Genomic DNA, 17,640 nt, shown 5'->3' on the forward strand with positions numbered 1-17,640 from the left:
GGATCCGTATGCATCTTGTTTCTTGATCAATGCCAGCGCATAAGATCTCCCTGCACTTGTGTAAAATAGATAAAGTCCCACCCACCCCCGGCAGGCCAGTCCAAACAGCACACAGAGCACCAAGAGCCCATCACGTCGGGTTTGGGACGAATAGGCGTTTGATAGCTCCGACGGGGGCTTCAGCGCACAGAGACATGACGCCTCGGCTACTTCATCTCCATCCAGTTTTGATGCCACTGGTCAAAAAATGTGTCCCTCTCTCACCAAGTCGTGATCGTTGATTGACATGGCTAGTCCGGTGCCTTGCTCGCCCGGTGGCAGGTTGTAGATGGTGGACGACTCTTATTAGGGTGTAGATGATGCTTTTAGCCTTCCTGATAGTACAGAGTTCGTAAGCGCTTCTTTTCTTGATACATCGTTGCACGGCAAGCTTCCCCGGAGGAAAATTGACTCTTAATGAGAAAGCTCGCACGGGTTACATGGTGTTTCAATAGTACAGAGCTCGTCGCAACGGGCTACATAAGTAGGTAACAATGGGCCCTTGATGCATACCACATAATTCTGCCACACACTGATACAGGCAGATAAGATGTCAGAATAGGGGGAGGCCCGTGGCCGAACAAAGGCCACCGGAAAGCCAAACCGTCGACGCCATCCTGAACGATTGACGTTGGTGGATGGCGAGAGGCAAATTTCTTCACGAGTCGTGACATAGATGTTTGTTTGTTGTGAATGACAGTATGGAGTATGCTGGACAGGTTCCTTCTACTGTACTGGATGGATGGATGGATGTACAACGAGCATGTATCTCCCAAGGCAAGGCCCAACATTACGGATTCTGATGAAGAGTCTTGCCCCTTTCGCAAGTTTCCCAGATACAAAAACGGACATAGCTCCAGCAAGCAAACCGAAATAGCGGGGCTAGTCAAGATTAGACACAGGGGTAACGTCCCGTATAGGCAACCGTGCCGCCGAAAGAGTACCAGCGACATCTCAGACTTGTGTCTCCATGCCCAACCTCCCTTCCATAATAGCATGCCGCTTGTACTGGTGACTTTACCCAACCTGCGGTGGTAGAAGTCGAGATTGGCACCCTGAATTTGGGTCCTCCAAACCTGGAAATCTGCATGCACTATAGTCAACCGTCTGCAGTTCATCCCACCCAGATCTCCCATGGTGGCTTCGTGCGTGTGCACGCCTATCTAAGCCGCCCAATTCTATGTCGATCAGGTACAATTGACAGCTTCACATGGTTTATTGATAGTCTACGACCCAGTGGCGAGCTATCACTTCCTTGTTGTCGTCGCACTACTTGTGAACGTGGGCAACACACGCTTCAAGTGCCGTGCCGTCCGCACAAAGGATCTTGGAACCCCTCATCGAAGTGACTGACTGATCGTAGGAGTGAAGGGTCGATGTCCTTCCGATGCCCAACGAACTAGTCATAAGGCGGTGCGATATGGTGAAGGGTGTTCATGGTGAACAGCGCGCCGCCCTACCGCCCGTTCGCTCTAAGATGGTCGAGCTGCTAACATGGCCTACCTGGCATGTATTGACTACCCTGGGGTGAGTTTGGCGCTTACATGATCATTCTTGACTCAGAACCTCAAACACTCCTCAAGGTGGGCTATTTGATGCTGGCTGGCATGGTCTATTCGCCGGCAACAACTATTGCTGTCCGAGACCATGATTAAACGTCAAGCCCGAGACAGGCTGGCTCCCGACGATGGGCCTTTTTCTTGGCTATGTGCAGGATACGATACTGCTATCGACGGGTTTTCCTGGTCGAAACATTCTTCCTGTTCCACCAATCTGTTACATTTCGACTAAAGCCAACAAGCAAGTGCGCAAGAGTGGCATCCGGCACCTCGATCGTTGCACATGCCAAACCTGATGGCTTGGGTGCGAAGCTTATGGCAGGATAGCTCTCGCAGTAAGGAGGGGAGCAACCGGAGTGTCCAAGGGACACCCGATTTTTGCCATGAGATACTAGAGGTGTCTCCAATAAGGGTGTGCAGATGAGCCGCAGCGTGCCTCAGTTCGGTCAAGGACCCAGACCCTACACCTATTTTGCTTGCTTGATGATGGGGGTATAACAGTAGTAGCTACTGTGTCGTAATAAAGCTGGGAGATCCAAAGAAGACCGTTTAAGTGCTGGCTGGATAATGCGTCTGGCGTCTGTATCTCGGCGTATGTCTCCGAGGAGGCGCAACTCCTCTCTGATTCCATCATATGTCACTCGTCTTCACCCCGGCTGTGGCTCCTGCAGCTCTGACGATCTAGACCACAGCATCAACGTCCTTGCACTTCAAGGGAGCTACTGAAAAGCCAGGTTCTTAACCTTCAATGACAACTTCCATTGACTTTGGTCCTGGGCATTGACAAGGTTTTGGTGTTCAGCCATGGCAAAGACGGGGTTGGAATCTCAGCCCATGTTGGCTCGACAAAAGCTTCTGCCTAATAGTATTGAGTGAGGGGATCTCCTTGTGACAAGGCTCAATAATCCATCCTAGTGACTAGGTACGTGAGGTGGACAGTTGATACCTCGTCGTCACAAGAAAATGAAAGATTAGGTAATCTGCAACGGTACGTATTTCTCAGCTTAAACGGCATCCCATCAACAATCTGATTTGGGTTCTCCAAATTTAGCCAGCCAAGCACGTCGCGTCCCAGCCAATTTCTCGAAACGCGTGCGTGGATTCGTTGCTAGACTTGATCGGGGTCTCATCACTTGATGAATCTGACTCAGTTCCCATGCATTGTAACTTGAACGCCTCTCGACGCACCCGGACTAAATGAGAAGGGTATGTAATAAGCTTCGATAAGCTGCAGACGCTAAACACAGATTCCAATGTGTACATGTAGTCTAATGTGGGTGTTGCTCATGGTACTATTTTACCAACTTGGCGGTTGCCCGGATCTCACCTACATCGGCACAGGTGGGCTCGAGTCCCGTGTTTATCGATCCAGGGTTGGATTCGGTGCCATAGGCTGAGCGGTGTTGGGTGTATACTGTAAATAATTTCATCCATGCTCCTGAGCTATCCGCATTGATTTGTTGAAGTCGGATGGCATGATGGCAGCAAGGCGTGTATTGGGTGCTGGCGCGTCTTGCGGCATCGGTGTGGGGCACACTTGAGCCACTAAGACTGTGAGTGTTTATGCGTTTTCTGTCTCTGTAGGATATGCACGTATTGATTGGCGATTCGTAGACAACTCGGCATTGTTGATACTACTGCCCACTTGTGTTTTCGGCGCGGACGGGGCAGCGCCTTTGGCATCGCGTAGCAACCTGAGAGGATGCCAGAGCAACAGCACGGTCGTCGCCTTCCAGAAGGCCATAATCCACGATCTTATAGCCCCCTCCCTAGTTCGCCACCCATTGAATGAATGGATCCAATAGCATGAGTATTGAAGCTGGCAGCCTGGGCACTGGGTGGGCCGTCTCGCTCTTTGGAATTTCTGTGTTGAATACACCGAGACGCACCCATCGGTTTGCCATGCGCAGAACCATGCGCGGAAGCCGTGTCGGACCAGGAACTCCTTCTGGCCCCTCACAATATTGAATGCAGATCATAAGACTCCCAAAGAGCGCCATGCCATGGTCAGCTGGCTCGAGCGACATGCGCGTTGAGAGAGTTCAGTGCTTTTCAGATGGACCCTGAAAGTTTGCTCAACTTTTACTACGATGGCCTGCTAACCTTGCCGAATAGCGTGACAGGTCTACAGTATCCTGGGAACCCATTGTGCATATCTGCCCCGGCATAATTAGTGTTTCGGCTGCCAGCCACATAGTATCGTCCAAACGGAATGTCAACTCCAACACCCATCCGCCGTTATCCATTACCATAGAAAGCTCCTTAAGCATGACCCCACTGATGAAACAAGTCTTCCGAAGGAAAGCCTACTCGGCGCCTTTATTAGCATCGAACTATTTAGCTTTTGAGTAGCCGGCTCCCCGGGTGTCGCCAGGGTATATGTAACTGGGCGTGTCCTGCTATAAGGGCAAACCTCTGATCCTGTCACGTGGTGTCGATATCTGTTTTCTGTTGGGGAGGCGTATACACGTTATACTTGTTAACCCCATACTACTCCAGTTCTCTGGACAAGGCGGTATCCCTTGACCGCCATACTCGAGGCGAACGCATTGATCTCGTCCGATGCCTGCTAGTAAGCTGGTTTTCGTTGGATGATCTCTCCGGTAAACACTCATGTTTTCGTTGGGACGAACAGGTGGTGGTTGCCATGTGACCCAGGCGACATAGAGGGGCACGAGATGTGCCATGTTGGCGAGCAATCGCAAGACACCACCACAGTCTGCGGAACTGGCGATGGTCGGATCGAAAGAAGGATGGATACATCCCCGGGGACTAGTCTGCCGCTGGTGAGGACTTCTCCGTCGCATGAGCCAGCGTGAATGAAGTCCGAATCCGTGCTGTGTCTCCTTTGAGCTATCCGATACCCCTCAATTGCGGATTCGCTGCTAGCAGCTTCTTTCGGGGGTGGTCTAATGAGCGGTTGTCGAGTTCAATACGAGGAGGGAGTTGGACTGGACAGATCTTGCCATATACTGTTGCATTTCGTCCGTTTTGGGGTTCTCTGTGAGGCACAATAGGCCGGCAAAGTGCGTGCGTACATTGTTTTTTGGCAGGAGTGATATGGAGATACCCTGAGCGCTGGATGGCATGGTTGAGATCCGACGTCCGTTGCTGGGCTAAAGGCTGCAGTTGCTGAGACACGAAGTCACCGGCAGCATGATCTGTCGGAGGGCTCGAGTGGGGAGTGCGTCTGCTCACTGGTCAGCTCTAAGCAGACCTTGATATATGCAAGGCACCCGGGGGGCATGAGCAGTTGAAATGAACAAATCAAAATGGCCGTCTTCGTGGGCAGTCGTAATCATTGCCGAAGCCATCTCAAACGGCCACTTACCGATTCCTCTATTGCGCCAGCCATTGGTACCGATAAGATTGGGAAAAGTTCAGGCCATTGCCATTCAATACCACTAGGCGCCAGGCTGTCTTGGTCGACGTCTCCTTCTCTTGACATATCTACCAGTCTAGGGTCCTTGGTAGCACTTGGTACATGTATCTGGTTCTACATGTCGCTCAAAGCTGTGTTCGCGCCCCTGAGATGTGTTTGCGAGGCAGGTCCACCTACCTTTCAGCAATGCAAGTTGTTCTCGGAGAATGGATCCAGCCTTTTACTGAAGAGACCAAGCCGGGTTGTGTTGGACATACATATCGCAGATTCTGTTTCTCGGCTGCATACATTGGGTATAGACAAAGACCGCATCTTGATGCTTAAGAAAGTGCCGCTACCAACCTTATAAAGAAGCCACTATACTCGATACCTTAGGTAAGGAGATAGGAGAAGGCCACATAACACTCGAGGCATGTTACCTAGGTACCTACGAAGTGCGTTCAATCTTTTCTCTACATGTCGCGCGAACACCAATGAGTTGCGTTCCTGTCGTCTGGCGTTCTTCTTTAATCAATATATGCAGTTGCCAATAAGAGAAGGGCACCTTCTATGAGTCACGACTTCCACTTCTATCCTAGGGCGGTTGTTCAAAGTAAAACAATATCATACACAAGTACGAATGAAAACGTAGCCAAGTTCATACTGCTGGTAGACATTCGCCATCATCATCACCCCTTCGGTTCAATAACTTGCCTGCTTTGATGCCCCTCCAAGCACGTGTTGAATCCAAGTTGTGGAGGTTCTCTTTAACACTTGTCACCAAAAAGACAACATTGAACTACTCCCGTCTCTCGTCAACGCTGGCATCAACGGCGCTTGTTTGCAAGTACATATACATTAGACGGCCAGGCACTTCGATTACTGCAGGCGCTCCCCACAACAAAATTACACTCAGTGCTGGAAAGGCAGGCACGCATACATCCAACAAACTCGTTGCCAACACAGGACAAACCCTCCCACATCCAATATTCATTCTTTTGTTTCCGTACTTTCCTTTGTTCCCTTCGTTTTCCCAGTAGGAACTGTCACCAATCACGACAACAAGCCAATGGGCAAGTTTTGATATTTTTCTTCTCAAGCAAGCTATCCCATGGGACATAAATTCTACAAGATTCAGTATCCCAGCTCGTTCTCCCCCCTTCCCATCCCTCATCCTGACTTTTCGCCCTCAGCATCTTGTCTATCTTGCTATCCCTCGACCAGCTTTACAACAGGAAACAGGCTTGAGCAAGAAGCAAATCTGGTAAGTACAAGTCAACATCCTCCATGCTCTCAACCGTTGTTCTGCCCTTGAACTACACATTTGCCCTTGGCCTTTCGTATTCCTCACATACGTCTCTCCTCCCTGGTGCTACAGTTCAGTTCTGCTTTCCCACTCTACCCATCTTACACGGTAAGCCCTCTATTTTCAGCCAGGCCATGGCAGGTAGGAGAATTACAAACACATTAACTCTTCTACATATGAACATATCCTTCCTGTCATCTACCTGACCACCCCAAGCAGGCCCCAGTCCCCAGAAAGGAACCATATTCATCTCTCTCCCTCTCTCCTTTCTCCCTCGAAAAAACAAATAGAAGGAGACTAGCTGCTTCCATTCACACCCTCCACTGGTTACAGCCCCGCAGGTAAGTATGGTGGTCTCCATTCAAGGGATCTTCGCGATATCGCAAAGCATATCACCACTGCAACACCTTCATCAATACATTGTCCCCCAGTTCTGCACAAGTTTACTGGTTCACTTTTCAACCTGTCAATCGTGCTATTGCCTGCTTTGCATGGTCTCCAACCACCCCTGCTCTAATAAATCACCCTGTTGGATCAAGACTGAATTCACCTTCACTCACACATGAATGCGTTCCTGCGCAACAGCACTGGGAGCTGGCCCCGACCTACTTACCAAAGATCATCTCTGGCTGACAATTATTTCCCTTCCCTAGCTCGTATCCATTATCCTTTCGACTGGGCAGCTCAGAGAGGACACTCCGGACAAGATGTCTACAGTTCGGTAAGTAAAATATCCCCAAATACAACATTGCATCGACTAACTGTGTCCATCAGTGACAACGCGATGCCCAAGAAGTAAGTTGTTTCGCTTTTGAGGCAGCCTCATTTTACGGTCGAATGTACTGATATCACAGGCTATGGTGTTGCCTAACGAGCCATTGGGAAGTTCGAGAGAGATTCTCGAACAACCAAAAGGCTAAGTTCCAGAATGCTCAAAGACGATCTCGACTGGCATTGAATAACCCTGCCATCAAGGCGTTGAATATGGTCTGTCAGCTGCATTCTGGACAGCCAGTTGCTGAATTAAAATGCCACGGTCCTTGTTCCCTGTACAAACACAGAGACAAATTCAGCAAGAACCAGCGTCGCAACAAACTTCGCGTGAGTTTATTACTCTTGATATACTCATTGGAAGCTAATACCTTGACTCAGTGGTGTATGGACTGCTGCACATGGCGTAGCCAGTTTGACATTGGCGACGTCCCCGTTGCTCATCCTAATGAGGATCTCTCCCAAACCGAGACTGCGGGCAATCCTACAAGGGTACAGAATGACATGGCTTTGCTGGCCAGATTTCCCTTTGATTACGCACTGGACGAAGCTACCCAGGATGACGATCTTGGTGGTGCTGATGACATGGACTCGGACCTTGAAGATGATGAGTACCCGAGTGCGGCACAGCAGTTCAACGGGTGGTCTGATAGTGACGATGGTGACGAGGATGATGAGGTTCGTCGGATATTATCTACCTCCGTACTGTTTCTGTGAGAGTATACTACTGACACAAGTCTACACCCAGATCTTGCCGGCCAGAAGTGTCAGCCATGGTCAATCAAGTCAAACCGACATCGGCCAGCGTCTGGGCAACATGAGCCTTGGTGCGAGTTCCAACATTGCTTTAGCTGCAAAGAGAAGTGGTCAGGCGACTAGGACAGCCACGCCTACTGAAAACACACCAGGACGGCGGATGTCGCCAAGTGTCACGTCCGTTTGGAACGATAGCTCCTCGAAGCAAACAGTGTCAATGGGAGGTAACAGCCGAGCTTCGGAAGCAAGCACACCTGCGTTTGCGGGCTGCACCCCTGGTTTTGTTCCTCCCCATCTGCAAGCAGCTCGTGCCGGCAATGGCGGCTATAGCAGTGCCACAGGTACTCCGTCCGTGGTATCAAGCGATTCTCGTGCAGGTATCACGAATGCCTCGATGTATTCATCAGAGTTCTCGCGGAACGGCCCTGCTGCCAGGGGACCTGTGGGAAGGCCGATAAGTACCAGTGCAACAACGCAAAGTGGTAATGCCGGAAACAACACCCGACGCCGTCCGGATCGTAACGGTTGGGCTCGCCCAGTAAGTACACGGCTGAATAATTGCTATGGACATTTTCACTAACTATGAATAGGACCAGAGACGGAATTTTGATAAGCAAACTCACTTTGCCACATCCGCAGCAGACTATATCGAGACGCATGAAAGCGGAAGTGAGGATGAGGTATGAGGCGTGCGATATCCATCGTCCCCCTCGAGATGAGCGGCAAAGGGACATTGATCTGTATCAACTACAATTCTCGCGAATTCCGCAACTGGAGTGGAAATATCAATGGCGATCTGCCATAATGAATATGGCGACAACACAGCGGAGACATCTGAGCTTTGAGCCAAGGCATTCAATGTTGATAGTCTTATACTCTACATTACCCAGGTGAACGGTTCATTTGAGGTTATGGCCGGAGTTCCGACAATTCGGTACAACTTGCATACTTCCGTCCGTCAATAGGCATAATAAACCCGTTGTAAAGGGGTTCGCCTGGGCAGCACCGCGTTGCTTTAGACTAGTTCACTAATAGATTTCGACTGCTTCCCTATGCATCTGACCTTAGTTCTTTACGATGCGTGACTTGCTATTATCAATTTAGCAGTTGTTGCAGTAGGCAAGAAAGGGCATCTCTGAATTTTAACCAACAATGTTTAAATCCATTGTAGTCTCATAGCCACTTGCGTAGAGATTTAAGACACAATAGCCAATGAATGCGAAAGGGCATACTCATACGGTAGTATCTACATGACTTACGTTAGAGCCATCGAACACGACGTTTAGATCAAGATAGAAGAGCCGGATGGACACCACTAGACAAATGCCATCGGCACCATGTACCCGCAGGGCAAGCAAGGAAGTGACATAGCAAGAAATGAAGCATATAAATTCATGGAAAGTATCAAGCTTGGATTTTCGCCACAAAAAAGTGCTCTCTTTGCGTGCTAGGCTTTGAAACAGCATAACCACTGCCATCCATTATATTAGCATGGACTGTAGATATCCTGATAACATCCCATGCTACACATCCTCCATGGTAGCATCAATGCCCTCGCAATCACTTTGAAGTGGACATCGCTCTAGATACTCCAAGCCGTGCTCCTTCAGCAGCAGGTAGGCCATCTCGGCAGCCCTAGTCTGGACCTCCTCCCTCTTGAACCCTTCGGCCACGTCCACCAGCAGCCTGTCCCCGACGTAGACCTTGCACGAATACGGGAGCGGGCCCGCCGCGTCCGGGTCCATGCGGACCTTGTAAAGGACCCGCTTGTCGCCGGCGATCTGGCCGAGCTGATTCTTGGGATGCAGCACGTCGACCTTGTCGCGGAGGAAGTGCTGGAGGCGGGGCATAATGCCCGCGCGCTCGGCGAGGCGGCGGCAGGCCCCCATGTCGCCCGTGTCGAGCCAGACGGCGCCCATGACGCTCTCGAACATGTCGGAGAAGAACTTGGGCGCGCCGAAGCGGGCGAGGCGGGTCCAGGGGTACGTCGGGGCACGATCGAGGGCGTCGCGGAGGGCGTCGCGCTGCTGGCGGTGCCGCTCCTCGGCGGCGTTCTGCAGCAGCACGATCTCGCGCGAGTCGAACCGCATGAACTTCCAGAAGGGTTCCTGGACGGTCACCTCGACGGGGGCGTCGTTGACGAGCCTGCTCTCCTTCCGATCCACCGTCCACTCCATGGCGACGAAGCCCAGCAGGTCCGCGTTGACGGAGCCCGTGCGGAGGAGATGCATGTCCTGCTCCGACAGGTCGTGATCCCGCAGCTCCTGGACGATGACGTGGTCCAGAATGGCATCCCCAAGGAACTCGAGGCGCTCCATGCTCGTCTCGGTAGAGTTTCCGACGCAGTACGAAGCGTGGGTGACGGCTGCGATCAAGAGGCTCCGATTGGCAAAACTGTGGCCAACAAGCTTCTCCAAAGGCTTGAGGAACGGGGGAGCGCCGGGTTGACAGGAATCTGCTTGCGGAGCTCGAGGCGACTAGCTTCGAGATCTAACCAGCCCGATTCTGGTATGAAGAGGCGGATACAGTTGAGAGCCTTAGGCAGATCGCCATCCAGGAAGGAGACCCATATGAGGGCTTCTACAACATCGGCCAGTGTCTTCGTAGATATCCGGCGTTTGCCACTCACTACTTCGTCGGAAGCAAAGTCCTCGACACATTGAGGCTGCCACTTCTTACCCGTGAAAGGCTTGGTAAGGATGTACTCGTCCAACCCGTTTTCAATGGCAGACCGATATAACCGTGAGTTGGAAACGATCAAGTCCTTCTTCTTTGATAAGTAGCCCTCGGGATAATACGGGTCTATTTCATAATTAGAGATCATTTCATGTAAGATAGTGACCGCAGGATGCATATAAAGTCAGGGGTAAGAAGGACGAGGCGAAAAAAAATAACAAGGAATGACTTACGGTGTGCCATCACATTGACGGCAGTCAAGAGTTTGAGGAGAGAGTCGCCCATAAACTCGTATTGCTCATAGCGAGTGGCCTCCCTAGCTTCTGGGGAGCTAATCGCTGTGACAACCATGAAGAGGTTCCTTTCCGAAATCTGGAGAGACTTTAAACGAGTCTCGCAAAGCCTCTGGGCAACCAGATGAATCTCCAATATGTGCGTGATCGATGGGATAAGCGAGCCGAGCTGTACGTTTGAGATGGGAGTTGCATCGACTTTGCAGAATGATAGAGGCCAGGCTGACCCGTAAGGCTTGATGGAGGCAGCATCTCCAGACCCGGGATAGGTGGGTATTACATGGAGGAAGTCGCGGCGCCTGGGCCATTTCTTCAGAGCCAACCAAGGTTCCTCGCCCGTATAATCTTTCAGTTGGTATCTGTTCCGTTCTTTGACCAGGTCCTCGCATGGTCTAGATGGCAAAAACTGGTCATAGAAGTAAGGAGCATCGTTCAAGTTGTTCACGTTGATTCTCACGAGGAAAGGAATATTTCCGTCGGCTGAAAGAGACATCTCCTGAGTGAACTGATGCTGGCCGAGGTCGTCGACAGATACACTTCCCTGCTTTGGCCTGAACTGAACGACATGCTGTCCGAAGTCCCTGTTCTTGAGGCGATGCCCGTATGCCAGCTTGATCAGAGCTGTCGTTTGATCATAGTTTATGCCGCCTTTTTCAATCCTGTAGGAAACGCCAAATGCTGCTGTCCACGGTATTGTATCCCAGTAAAGCTCGAAATTCCGAAGGTTGGGAATGCGCACAGGAAGTATGACGTCGAATTCATTCAATACTTCACCATCCGGGCCCGTGATACTTAGCGGATGACAGTATGCCTGTGAGTTTGACCATAGACCTGCAATGTCCGGCCAAGGGCTCCATTGATCATTGACTTCGATGATGGAAGCGCGCTGATCAACTCCTCGAAGAAGTTCGTGATCCTTAAGCGGCATCAAGTGGTCATTGATGAGCTTAGCTTTGTAGAGAGCGACAAAAGCTTGGAAAGCAGCATCTTTACAAGCATTGCTCTCCGAGATCCAAGTATTGGCGCCCTGAACCCGACGCAGCCCAGGGGGAATTATAGGTGGCAGTACAACCGTGGCTCTGATATGGGACCCCTTTGGCAGTTTCGTCTCTTCGAGGACGTAGTATGGCCGTGTGTCGATATATTGCCGAGATCCCAGTACTGCACAGAAGTGCTCCAGGTGTGGTTTGCCTTGATCGAAGTCGAGTTGCGCACCCGTGGTTGGAATGCAGAACGGGGCAACATAGGCCTCTTCATCTTCAACATGCTCTAGATCATCGAGCTCGCTCAAGTGACGTTGATCGTCTTCGTACTTCCTCTTCATATCCTCCTCGAGCTGCTGCCATTCCCGGTGTGGGCCCGAGCCACCTTCGACAAGAATGATTAGTCTGGACTCCCTCATTCTAGCCCTGCCGCGTCTTTGTATGAAAGACTTTAGGACGGCGGGCTGGTCAAAGCAGATGACAAGATTGCACGCTGGCACATCAATACCCTCCTCCAAAACATCGGTAGCTATTAGCAAGTCTAGCTCCCCAGAACGGAATCTGTCCAATGCCAAGGAGGCTTCGTGGTCCAGTTCGCCGATATCTCTCCGCCTGGCAGGATACCGTGATGTGCCAACCATGACTCCGGCCCGAAACCGACCGCCCAATACTGGATGTGTTGAGATCATGTGGATGAGAACTTTGACTGTGCCGGTCTCTTTGACGAAGATAATGCCCAGTGTATCGGCCTCACATTCCATTAGCAGGTTGATGAGTGCCTGCAGTTTCAAAGATATGTTTGTGTTTTCCGTAGATGACAACTGCGTATCGACTTGCCCGAAAACCGTAGAGAGATAATGCTTCTCATTAAACTCCCATGATGAATAGAGCACCTTATTGGTCTGGACAGAGTTGACGAACTGGGCAAGATATGTTCTGATGAAGTAGTCGGCGGCATAATGCCCAAGTTCACGACAAATTTCTTCGCTCGTTCTGCATAATGACCTAATCTGTTTGAAGACATAGGTATCATTCTTATCCAGCGCTTTGCCCAACTCAATGCGGCTACGCTCGGTATTCTCCGCCATTTTGCGTACAACAAAGGGATCTCGCCGGATGTCGAGCCCATGGTATACCCGGTGAAGGCTAGACATAAGAGGTGTGGGAGTGATACGACCTGAAGGTGGCTGGATGTCGAAAGGCTGGATGGAGAGAAGCGGACGGTTGACCATTGAGAGAAGCTCTGCTCTATGCCGCAATGGAGTCTTGCAAACAGCGTCCAGGGTTTTTTCAAGATCCTCGAGGGCGTCCGGGTTGGATCCAATGATGGGGCTGGCGGTGAGCCCGAGAACAAATGGTACGGGGCGGCCGCTGGCCTTGTAGTCTCGATACCGAGCCATGAGTCTCGACCCAGCGCTTTTACCTGTGCAGTTATGTGCTAGATTCTCATTAGCCACATGAAGGCATGCATGGTACTGATAGTACATACCTTCGTCGAATACCAGAAGGGTTAGGTTGCTGAGTTGGACAAATGCGTGATAAACAGCATCGGTCAGGACTTGATAAGTAGAGACTACCACATTGACGTTCTGTAAAAAGGCGTTCCAGATCGAGGGATCCGACCAAGCATCAACATTGTCATTTCCAGTAAGCAATTTGACTTGGGCGCTGGGAAATTCGAGACCTAATGGTTTCAAATTGCTGTTCACAGAGAGTGATGGTTTTGGCCAAGAACCATACGACCTATATTTGCAACAGAGTTAGCTGCTCACGATGTATTCAATGGGAATGTGTATGCCAATATTACCTTGCCAGGTGGCGTACGTTCTAGCTCTGCTTGAATTCGCAGCACAGCCCTGGAGAGTTATCATCAGGCGTGTGCTCATACGGCAAGTAGCTACCTGTCCGCTGTGAGATGTATGCTCTTACACTTGAGTTTTCCCACTTCCTGTATCCATCTATATATGGCAAGTGAGTAAAGACGGAATGACCACAGGCATTTCATGCGTACTCACAGCAACAATGATGTTCTGCTTCAGACTCTCCTCTAGCATTTCAATCTGATAAGCCCTAGCATGCAGGCTGGTAGCCTTATTTGCTTTGGTCTTCTCGGACTGAGATGAGGGTGATATTTCGATTTCTTCTATCACTTGAGGACCCGACTCGATCTCGGTCTGGGGTGGAAGCAAGTCTTCCAGTTCCCCTATGTCAAGATACTCCCCCGAGCTCGAATCAGAGATATAACCTGGATCGTTGGCCATCGTGGGAAGCAAAGCAGATGGCGAGTGCGGATAACAATACCCCAAAATGCTGCCGGAGTTCAGTTTGGAGCCGGTAGGTCAAGAGGCAATGATATATGGGACATTGTCAAGACCATGTAGACCAAATGTAGCGAGGGCGGATCTTCTAATAGGCCAGCCTGACTCCTCACTTGCTGGGAATGCAAGAGGCCTGCCACTTGACGGAAGCTTCCAGGTTTATAGAACAAGCCTATCTCCTCGCAGCCATATATGATATATCAGGCTGTGGCAATCGGGTTGCGAACGAATGAAATGATCAGCCGAGTCTATAGTTGGTTGCCTTGATGGGGCTCCAGCATTAGTGGGTTGCCAGTCAAAGCAATGTGTGGGAGGTTCGTACTCGGTTATTGTCAGAAGCAACTTGGCAAGGTTGGTAACGAGCCACGATCATTGGCCAGTCTGCTCGTGCCTTCTTCTTACACACAACATCATCCCATCTCCCCTCTCAAGTCAATAGACTCCAAGAACAACATGGAACTATATGCATCAGGCAACAATGCCTGGAGCCAGTTGGTTTTCGAAGGGGCCAAGTCTACGTCGAAGGAACCAACTGATTTCACAAGTTTCCAGCTCATTTTGAGGGACCCTGTCATAGAACGGCCTCATGCATCGTTAGCTTGTACATTAGGTAGGTAGGCCTCCCTGCACGCTGCACCGGCAAAGCACGACCTGAACATGTTAATTGATTGACAAATTAGTGAACACGTCCAATGGGATTCGGACGGCTGGCTTCCTTGACGACTGGATGCAATCGCAAAATCTACAGGGCCGAGTACTCGAGTCTTTGGCCGCTATTGCTGGCAACGGCGCAATTGCAGGTGGGCACACCCCAGTCAGTCAGTATATCTCTAGGTAACCACATGTAGGTTGACACCAAATGCGAACAGTATACGATGGCGAGGCCGTAAGACAATATCAATCAGTATCACATTTCCAACAAGGGACAGCCCAACGAGTATTCACATCTATGTGCGATGTCTCCCAGATAGTAGCATACGAGACTGGCTTTGCTGCATTGTCTACCACAGGCCAAGTGTGGACGTGGGGCGACGAGCGTTATGAGGCTTGCCTCTGTAGAGACGTGTCAGATATCAGGTAAGACGTAAAATCACATCACTGCCATGAAATACAAGATCTCGGGAATTAACCGACTCACCTGTCCTTAGTTTGGCGGAGGAACCATGCATAGTAGCAGAGCTCAAAGACTTGCCCACAGGGAAGGTCAAGAAGCTGGCAGCTGCTGGCTACCTGTTGATGGCATTGACCGAGGGCAACGATCTATACGCTTGGGGTGGCCATCCTGGTTTGCCTGGCTTTTTGGATGACATCTCCGCTAGCCCGTCACCGGTTGTGATTGCAGATCATGATGTCGCCGATTGTGCGCTTGGACAAGCTCACGCTATAGTCCTTACAACGAGTGGCGAGGTTTACACGGCTGGAGCGAATGGAAATGGCCAGCTGGGTATCACTACAGAAACAGATAGCACATGGTCAAGAGTGCCCTTTTTGCCCGGCCCCGACGGAACCATTATATCTGTAGCCTGCGGCCCACGCAATTCGTTCATGATCGTGCAGAAAACTTCTCGTCACACATAGTAACATTCATCTCTTGACCCTCTATGTTATTCTATTATACATGCGAGTGTCATCGTTATCTGAAAGCGGAAAGAGGGCTTAAGATTACAGATTCGTCAAGTAATCCTCGATCTCCTGGGGTGTCAACTTCCGGAATCGAGGGCCAGTCGCTCCCTCAACACCCTCGACACCGAGGAGATGGTCTGCCGGTGGGCCGACAATACCTGATAGCAGTTAGTATATAGACGCTTAGGCAACCACATTAATGCGTTTGGGTTCAACTTACCAATCTCGATGGTCTCGCCGTTCATTTCCCCCTCAATGGTCTCTTTCAGAGTAAGTAGGGCAATGTGCACAGCATCCTCGAGCTCCAGGCCCTCTGTGTATCGCTTCTCCAGGAATGTCTTGGCTGAAGTGGCGCTCTTGCCGATGGCTGTTGCCTTCCAAGGGAAGTAGCTTCCAGATGGATCGACCTGGTAAAGCATAGGACCACCCTTAAGGGTTCCACCAGTCTTTCCTGTGGACTTCTTCTTCTCGCCCTCCAGATCTTCAGATTCACCCTCAACCTCCTTCTGCTCGTCCGGCAGGATACCCTCGTCCCAGCCGGCAATGAGCAGACTGACACCGTAGGGGCGAACACCACCAGACTGGGTAGCCTCTTGCATCACTCGGGCGACATCCTGTACTAATATCCGGGTCGGGGGGTATTCGTTGTAGACACGCTTGTAGTTCGAATGGGAGACCTTCCGAGCTTTGTCGACCAGGACTCTGTAATCCGGACCCATGCCAGAGTAGACCATACCGATGTTGGGTGTGATGAGACTGATCTTGGACAGTGATGCCGGGTCGGCGAGAGGCGAAGACGATTTCTTCTCGGTCGCTAGGACGATACCGTTTGTGGCTACCATATTGTAAGCACATGCCCATGGTCGACTAGTCCTGGTCTTATAAACCAGTGGACGCAATCGTACCTTTGATACCAAGAGCCGTGACACCTTGGTTAACGGCATTGAGAGCGTACTCTGATGAACATGTTGGTCAGCAACTATCCTCTCGTCTCTGAGGACGGCTCGAGCTCGAACTGCCTTTATGATGGTGGTGACGTACCGATCTGGACCAGCTTTCCACTATCAACTAAAGTCAGTGATGGTTCCCAAGTGGAGCTAGCTATCCGGGCAGCTTACCTGGGGGAAAACGTGGTCAGAGAGAATGAGTATCGATCCGCCATGGCTGTGACAGACTGCTGGTATTGGCGACGTCGAACGTAATGGGGATTATTGAAGAGAGATGTCGACGTCGTTGGTTGTGGGGGATTGAGAAGGCAAGGCTGGCGGGCGGTGGGTTGTTTGGGGAGAGAGCTTCACCAACCAGGCACCGTGGAGTTTGCGCGTTCGAGAGCTTCCTTACACCTGGACCTACAGCCTGGCCAACTAAAGTACGCTCGCTACAGGGGGCCTGGGTGCGGATTAGGTCAACCTAATCCGCACCACTGAGATGGCGGGGTCCAAGCTCCCAAGTACCTACAGTACCTAACGGTTAACCTCCAGTCCCTTCGTCCCCCACCCCGGTGTTTGGCAAGTTCCGTGCCGACAGAAGTGAGACTTGGTGAAGTGCCAACCTGACGGTGGGGGCTTGTTCTTTTAAGTCCTGGCAACACTCGAAATTTCTTCCGCAGCATGAGATATTGTTTCATCCAGAAGGTTATTCCAGAATGATCCCTTGAGCTAGGCTCACAAACTCGCTTCAAAAGTATGGTTAATAGGAAATCGCGGATGGATCCAACGCTGACAACCACAAAAGCCGGAGTCACGGGCCAATGAGAGGCTGGCATCCTAGGCTGATGACCAATTCCCGTCCACCTCCGCTTGTTGGTACCTGAGACCGACAGCTCTTTTGACTTCCTGCCACCTATTCCATCATCCCACCATACACGAGATCTGGACAGCGAGATCCCCTAGCCCAACGATTATCTGCCATCAGGCTCGCGTTTCCTTGCATTCTCTCAAAGCTGAGTCATCGCA

General features: G+C 50.9%; 4 protein-coding genes across 4 annotated transcripts; 2 read left to right on the forward strand and 2 right to left on the reverse strand.

Annotated features, from left to right (window-relative positions):
- Positions 1-6,972: 6,972 nt before the first annotated feature.
- On the forward strand, positions 6,973-8,757 carry PG994_001996 (uncharacterized protein; the record flags this gene model as incomplete). Its single annotated transcript, XM_066853405.1, has 7 exons — positions 6,973-6,986; positions 7,040-7,060; positions 7,120-7,366; positions 7,418-7,718; positions 7,774-8,330; positions 8,383-8,472; positions 8,683-8,757. The coding sequence occupies 7 exons, from the start codon at positions 6,973-6,975 to the stop codon at positions 8,755-8,757; spliced, it is 1,305 nt and encodes a 434-aa protein (XP_066721546.1).
- Positions 8,758-9,315: 558 nt separating this feature from the next.
- Positions 9,316-14,005, reverse strand: PG994_001997 (RNase3 domain-containing protein; the record flags this gene model as incomplete). Its single annotated transcript, XM_066853406.1, has 5 exons — positions 9,316-10,212; positions 10,242-10,594; positions 10,702-13,487; positions 13,569-13,645; positions 13,760-14,005. 5 exons carry the CDS (start codon positions 14,003-14,005, stop codon positions 9,316-9,318), a joined length of 4,359 nt encoding a protein of 1,452 aa, XP_066721547.1.
- A 360-nt stretch (positions 14,006-14,365) lies between these two features.
- Positions 14,366-15,640, forward strand: PG994_001998 (RCC1/BLIP-II protein; the record flags this gene model as incomplete). The annotated part of the gene is made up of 5 exons (XM_066853407.1): positions 14,366-14,672; positions 14,743-14,880; positions 14,932-14,948; positions 15,030-15,139; positions 15,211-15,640. 5 exons carry the CDS (start codon positions 14,366-14,368, stop codon positions 15,638-15,640), a joined length of 1,002 nt encoding a protein of 333 aa, XP_066721548.1.
- An 84-nt stretch (positions 15,641-15,724) lies between these two features.
- On the reverse strand, positions 15,725-16,847 carry PG994_001999 (proteasome component; the record flags this gene model as incomplete). Its single annotated transcript, XM_066853408.1, has 5 exons — positions 15,725-15,843; positions 15,906-16,520; positions 16,591-16,641; positions 16,727-16,746; positions 16,804-16,847. 5 exons carry the CDS (start codon positions 16,845-16,847, stop codon positions 15,725-15,727), a joined length of 849 nt encoding a protein of 282 aa, XP_066721549.1.
- Between the last annotated feature and the right edge of the window lie 793 nt (positions 16,848-17,640).

This window comes from Apiospora phragmitis (assembly GCF_038363925.1).
Source record: "Apiospora phragmitis strain CBS 135458 chromosome Unknown utg000002l:1.0-5516284.0:1.0-5523493.0, whole genome shotgun sequence".
Taxonomy (NCBI): domain Eukaryota; kingdom Fungi; phylum Ascomycota; class Sordariomycetes; order Amphisphaeriales; family Apiosporaceae; genus Apiospora; species Apiospora phragmitis.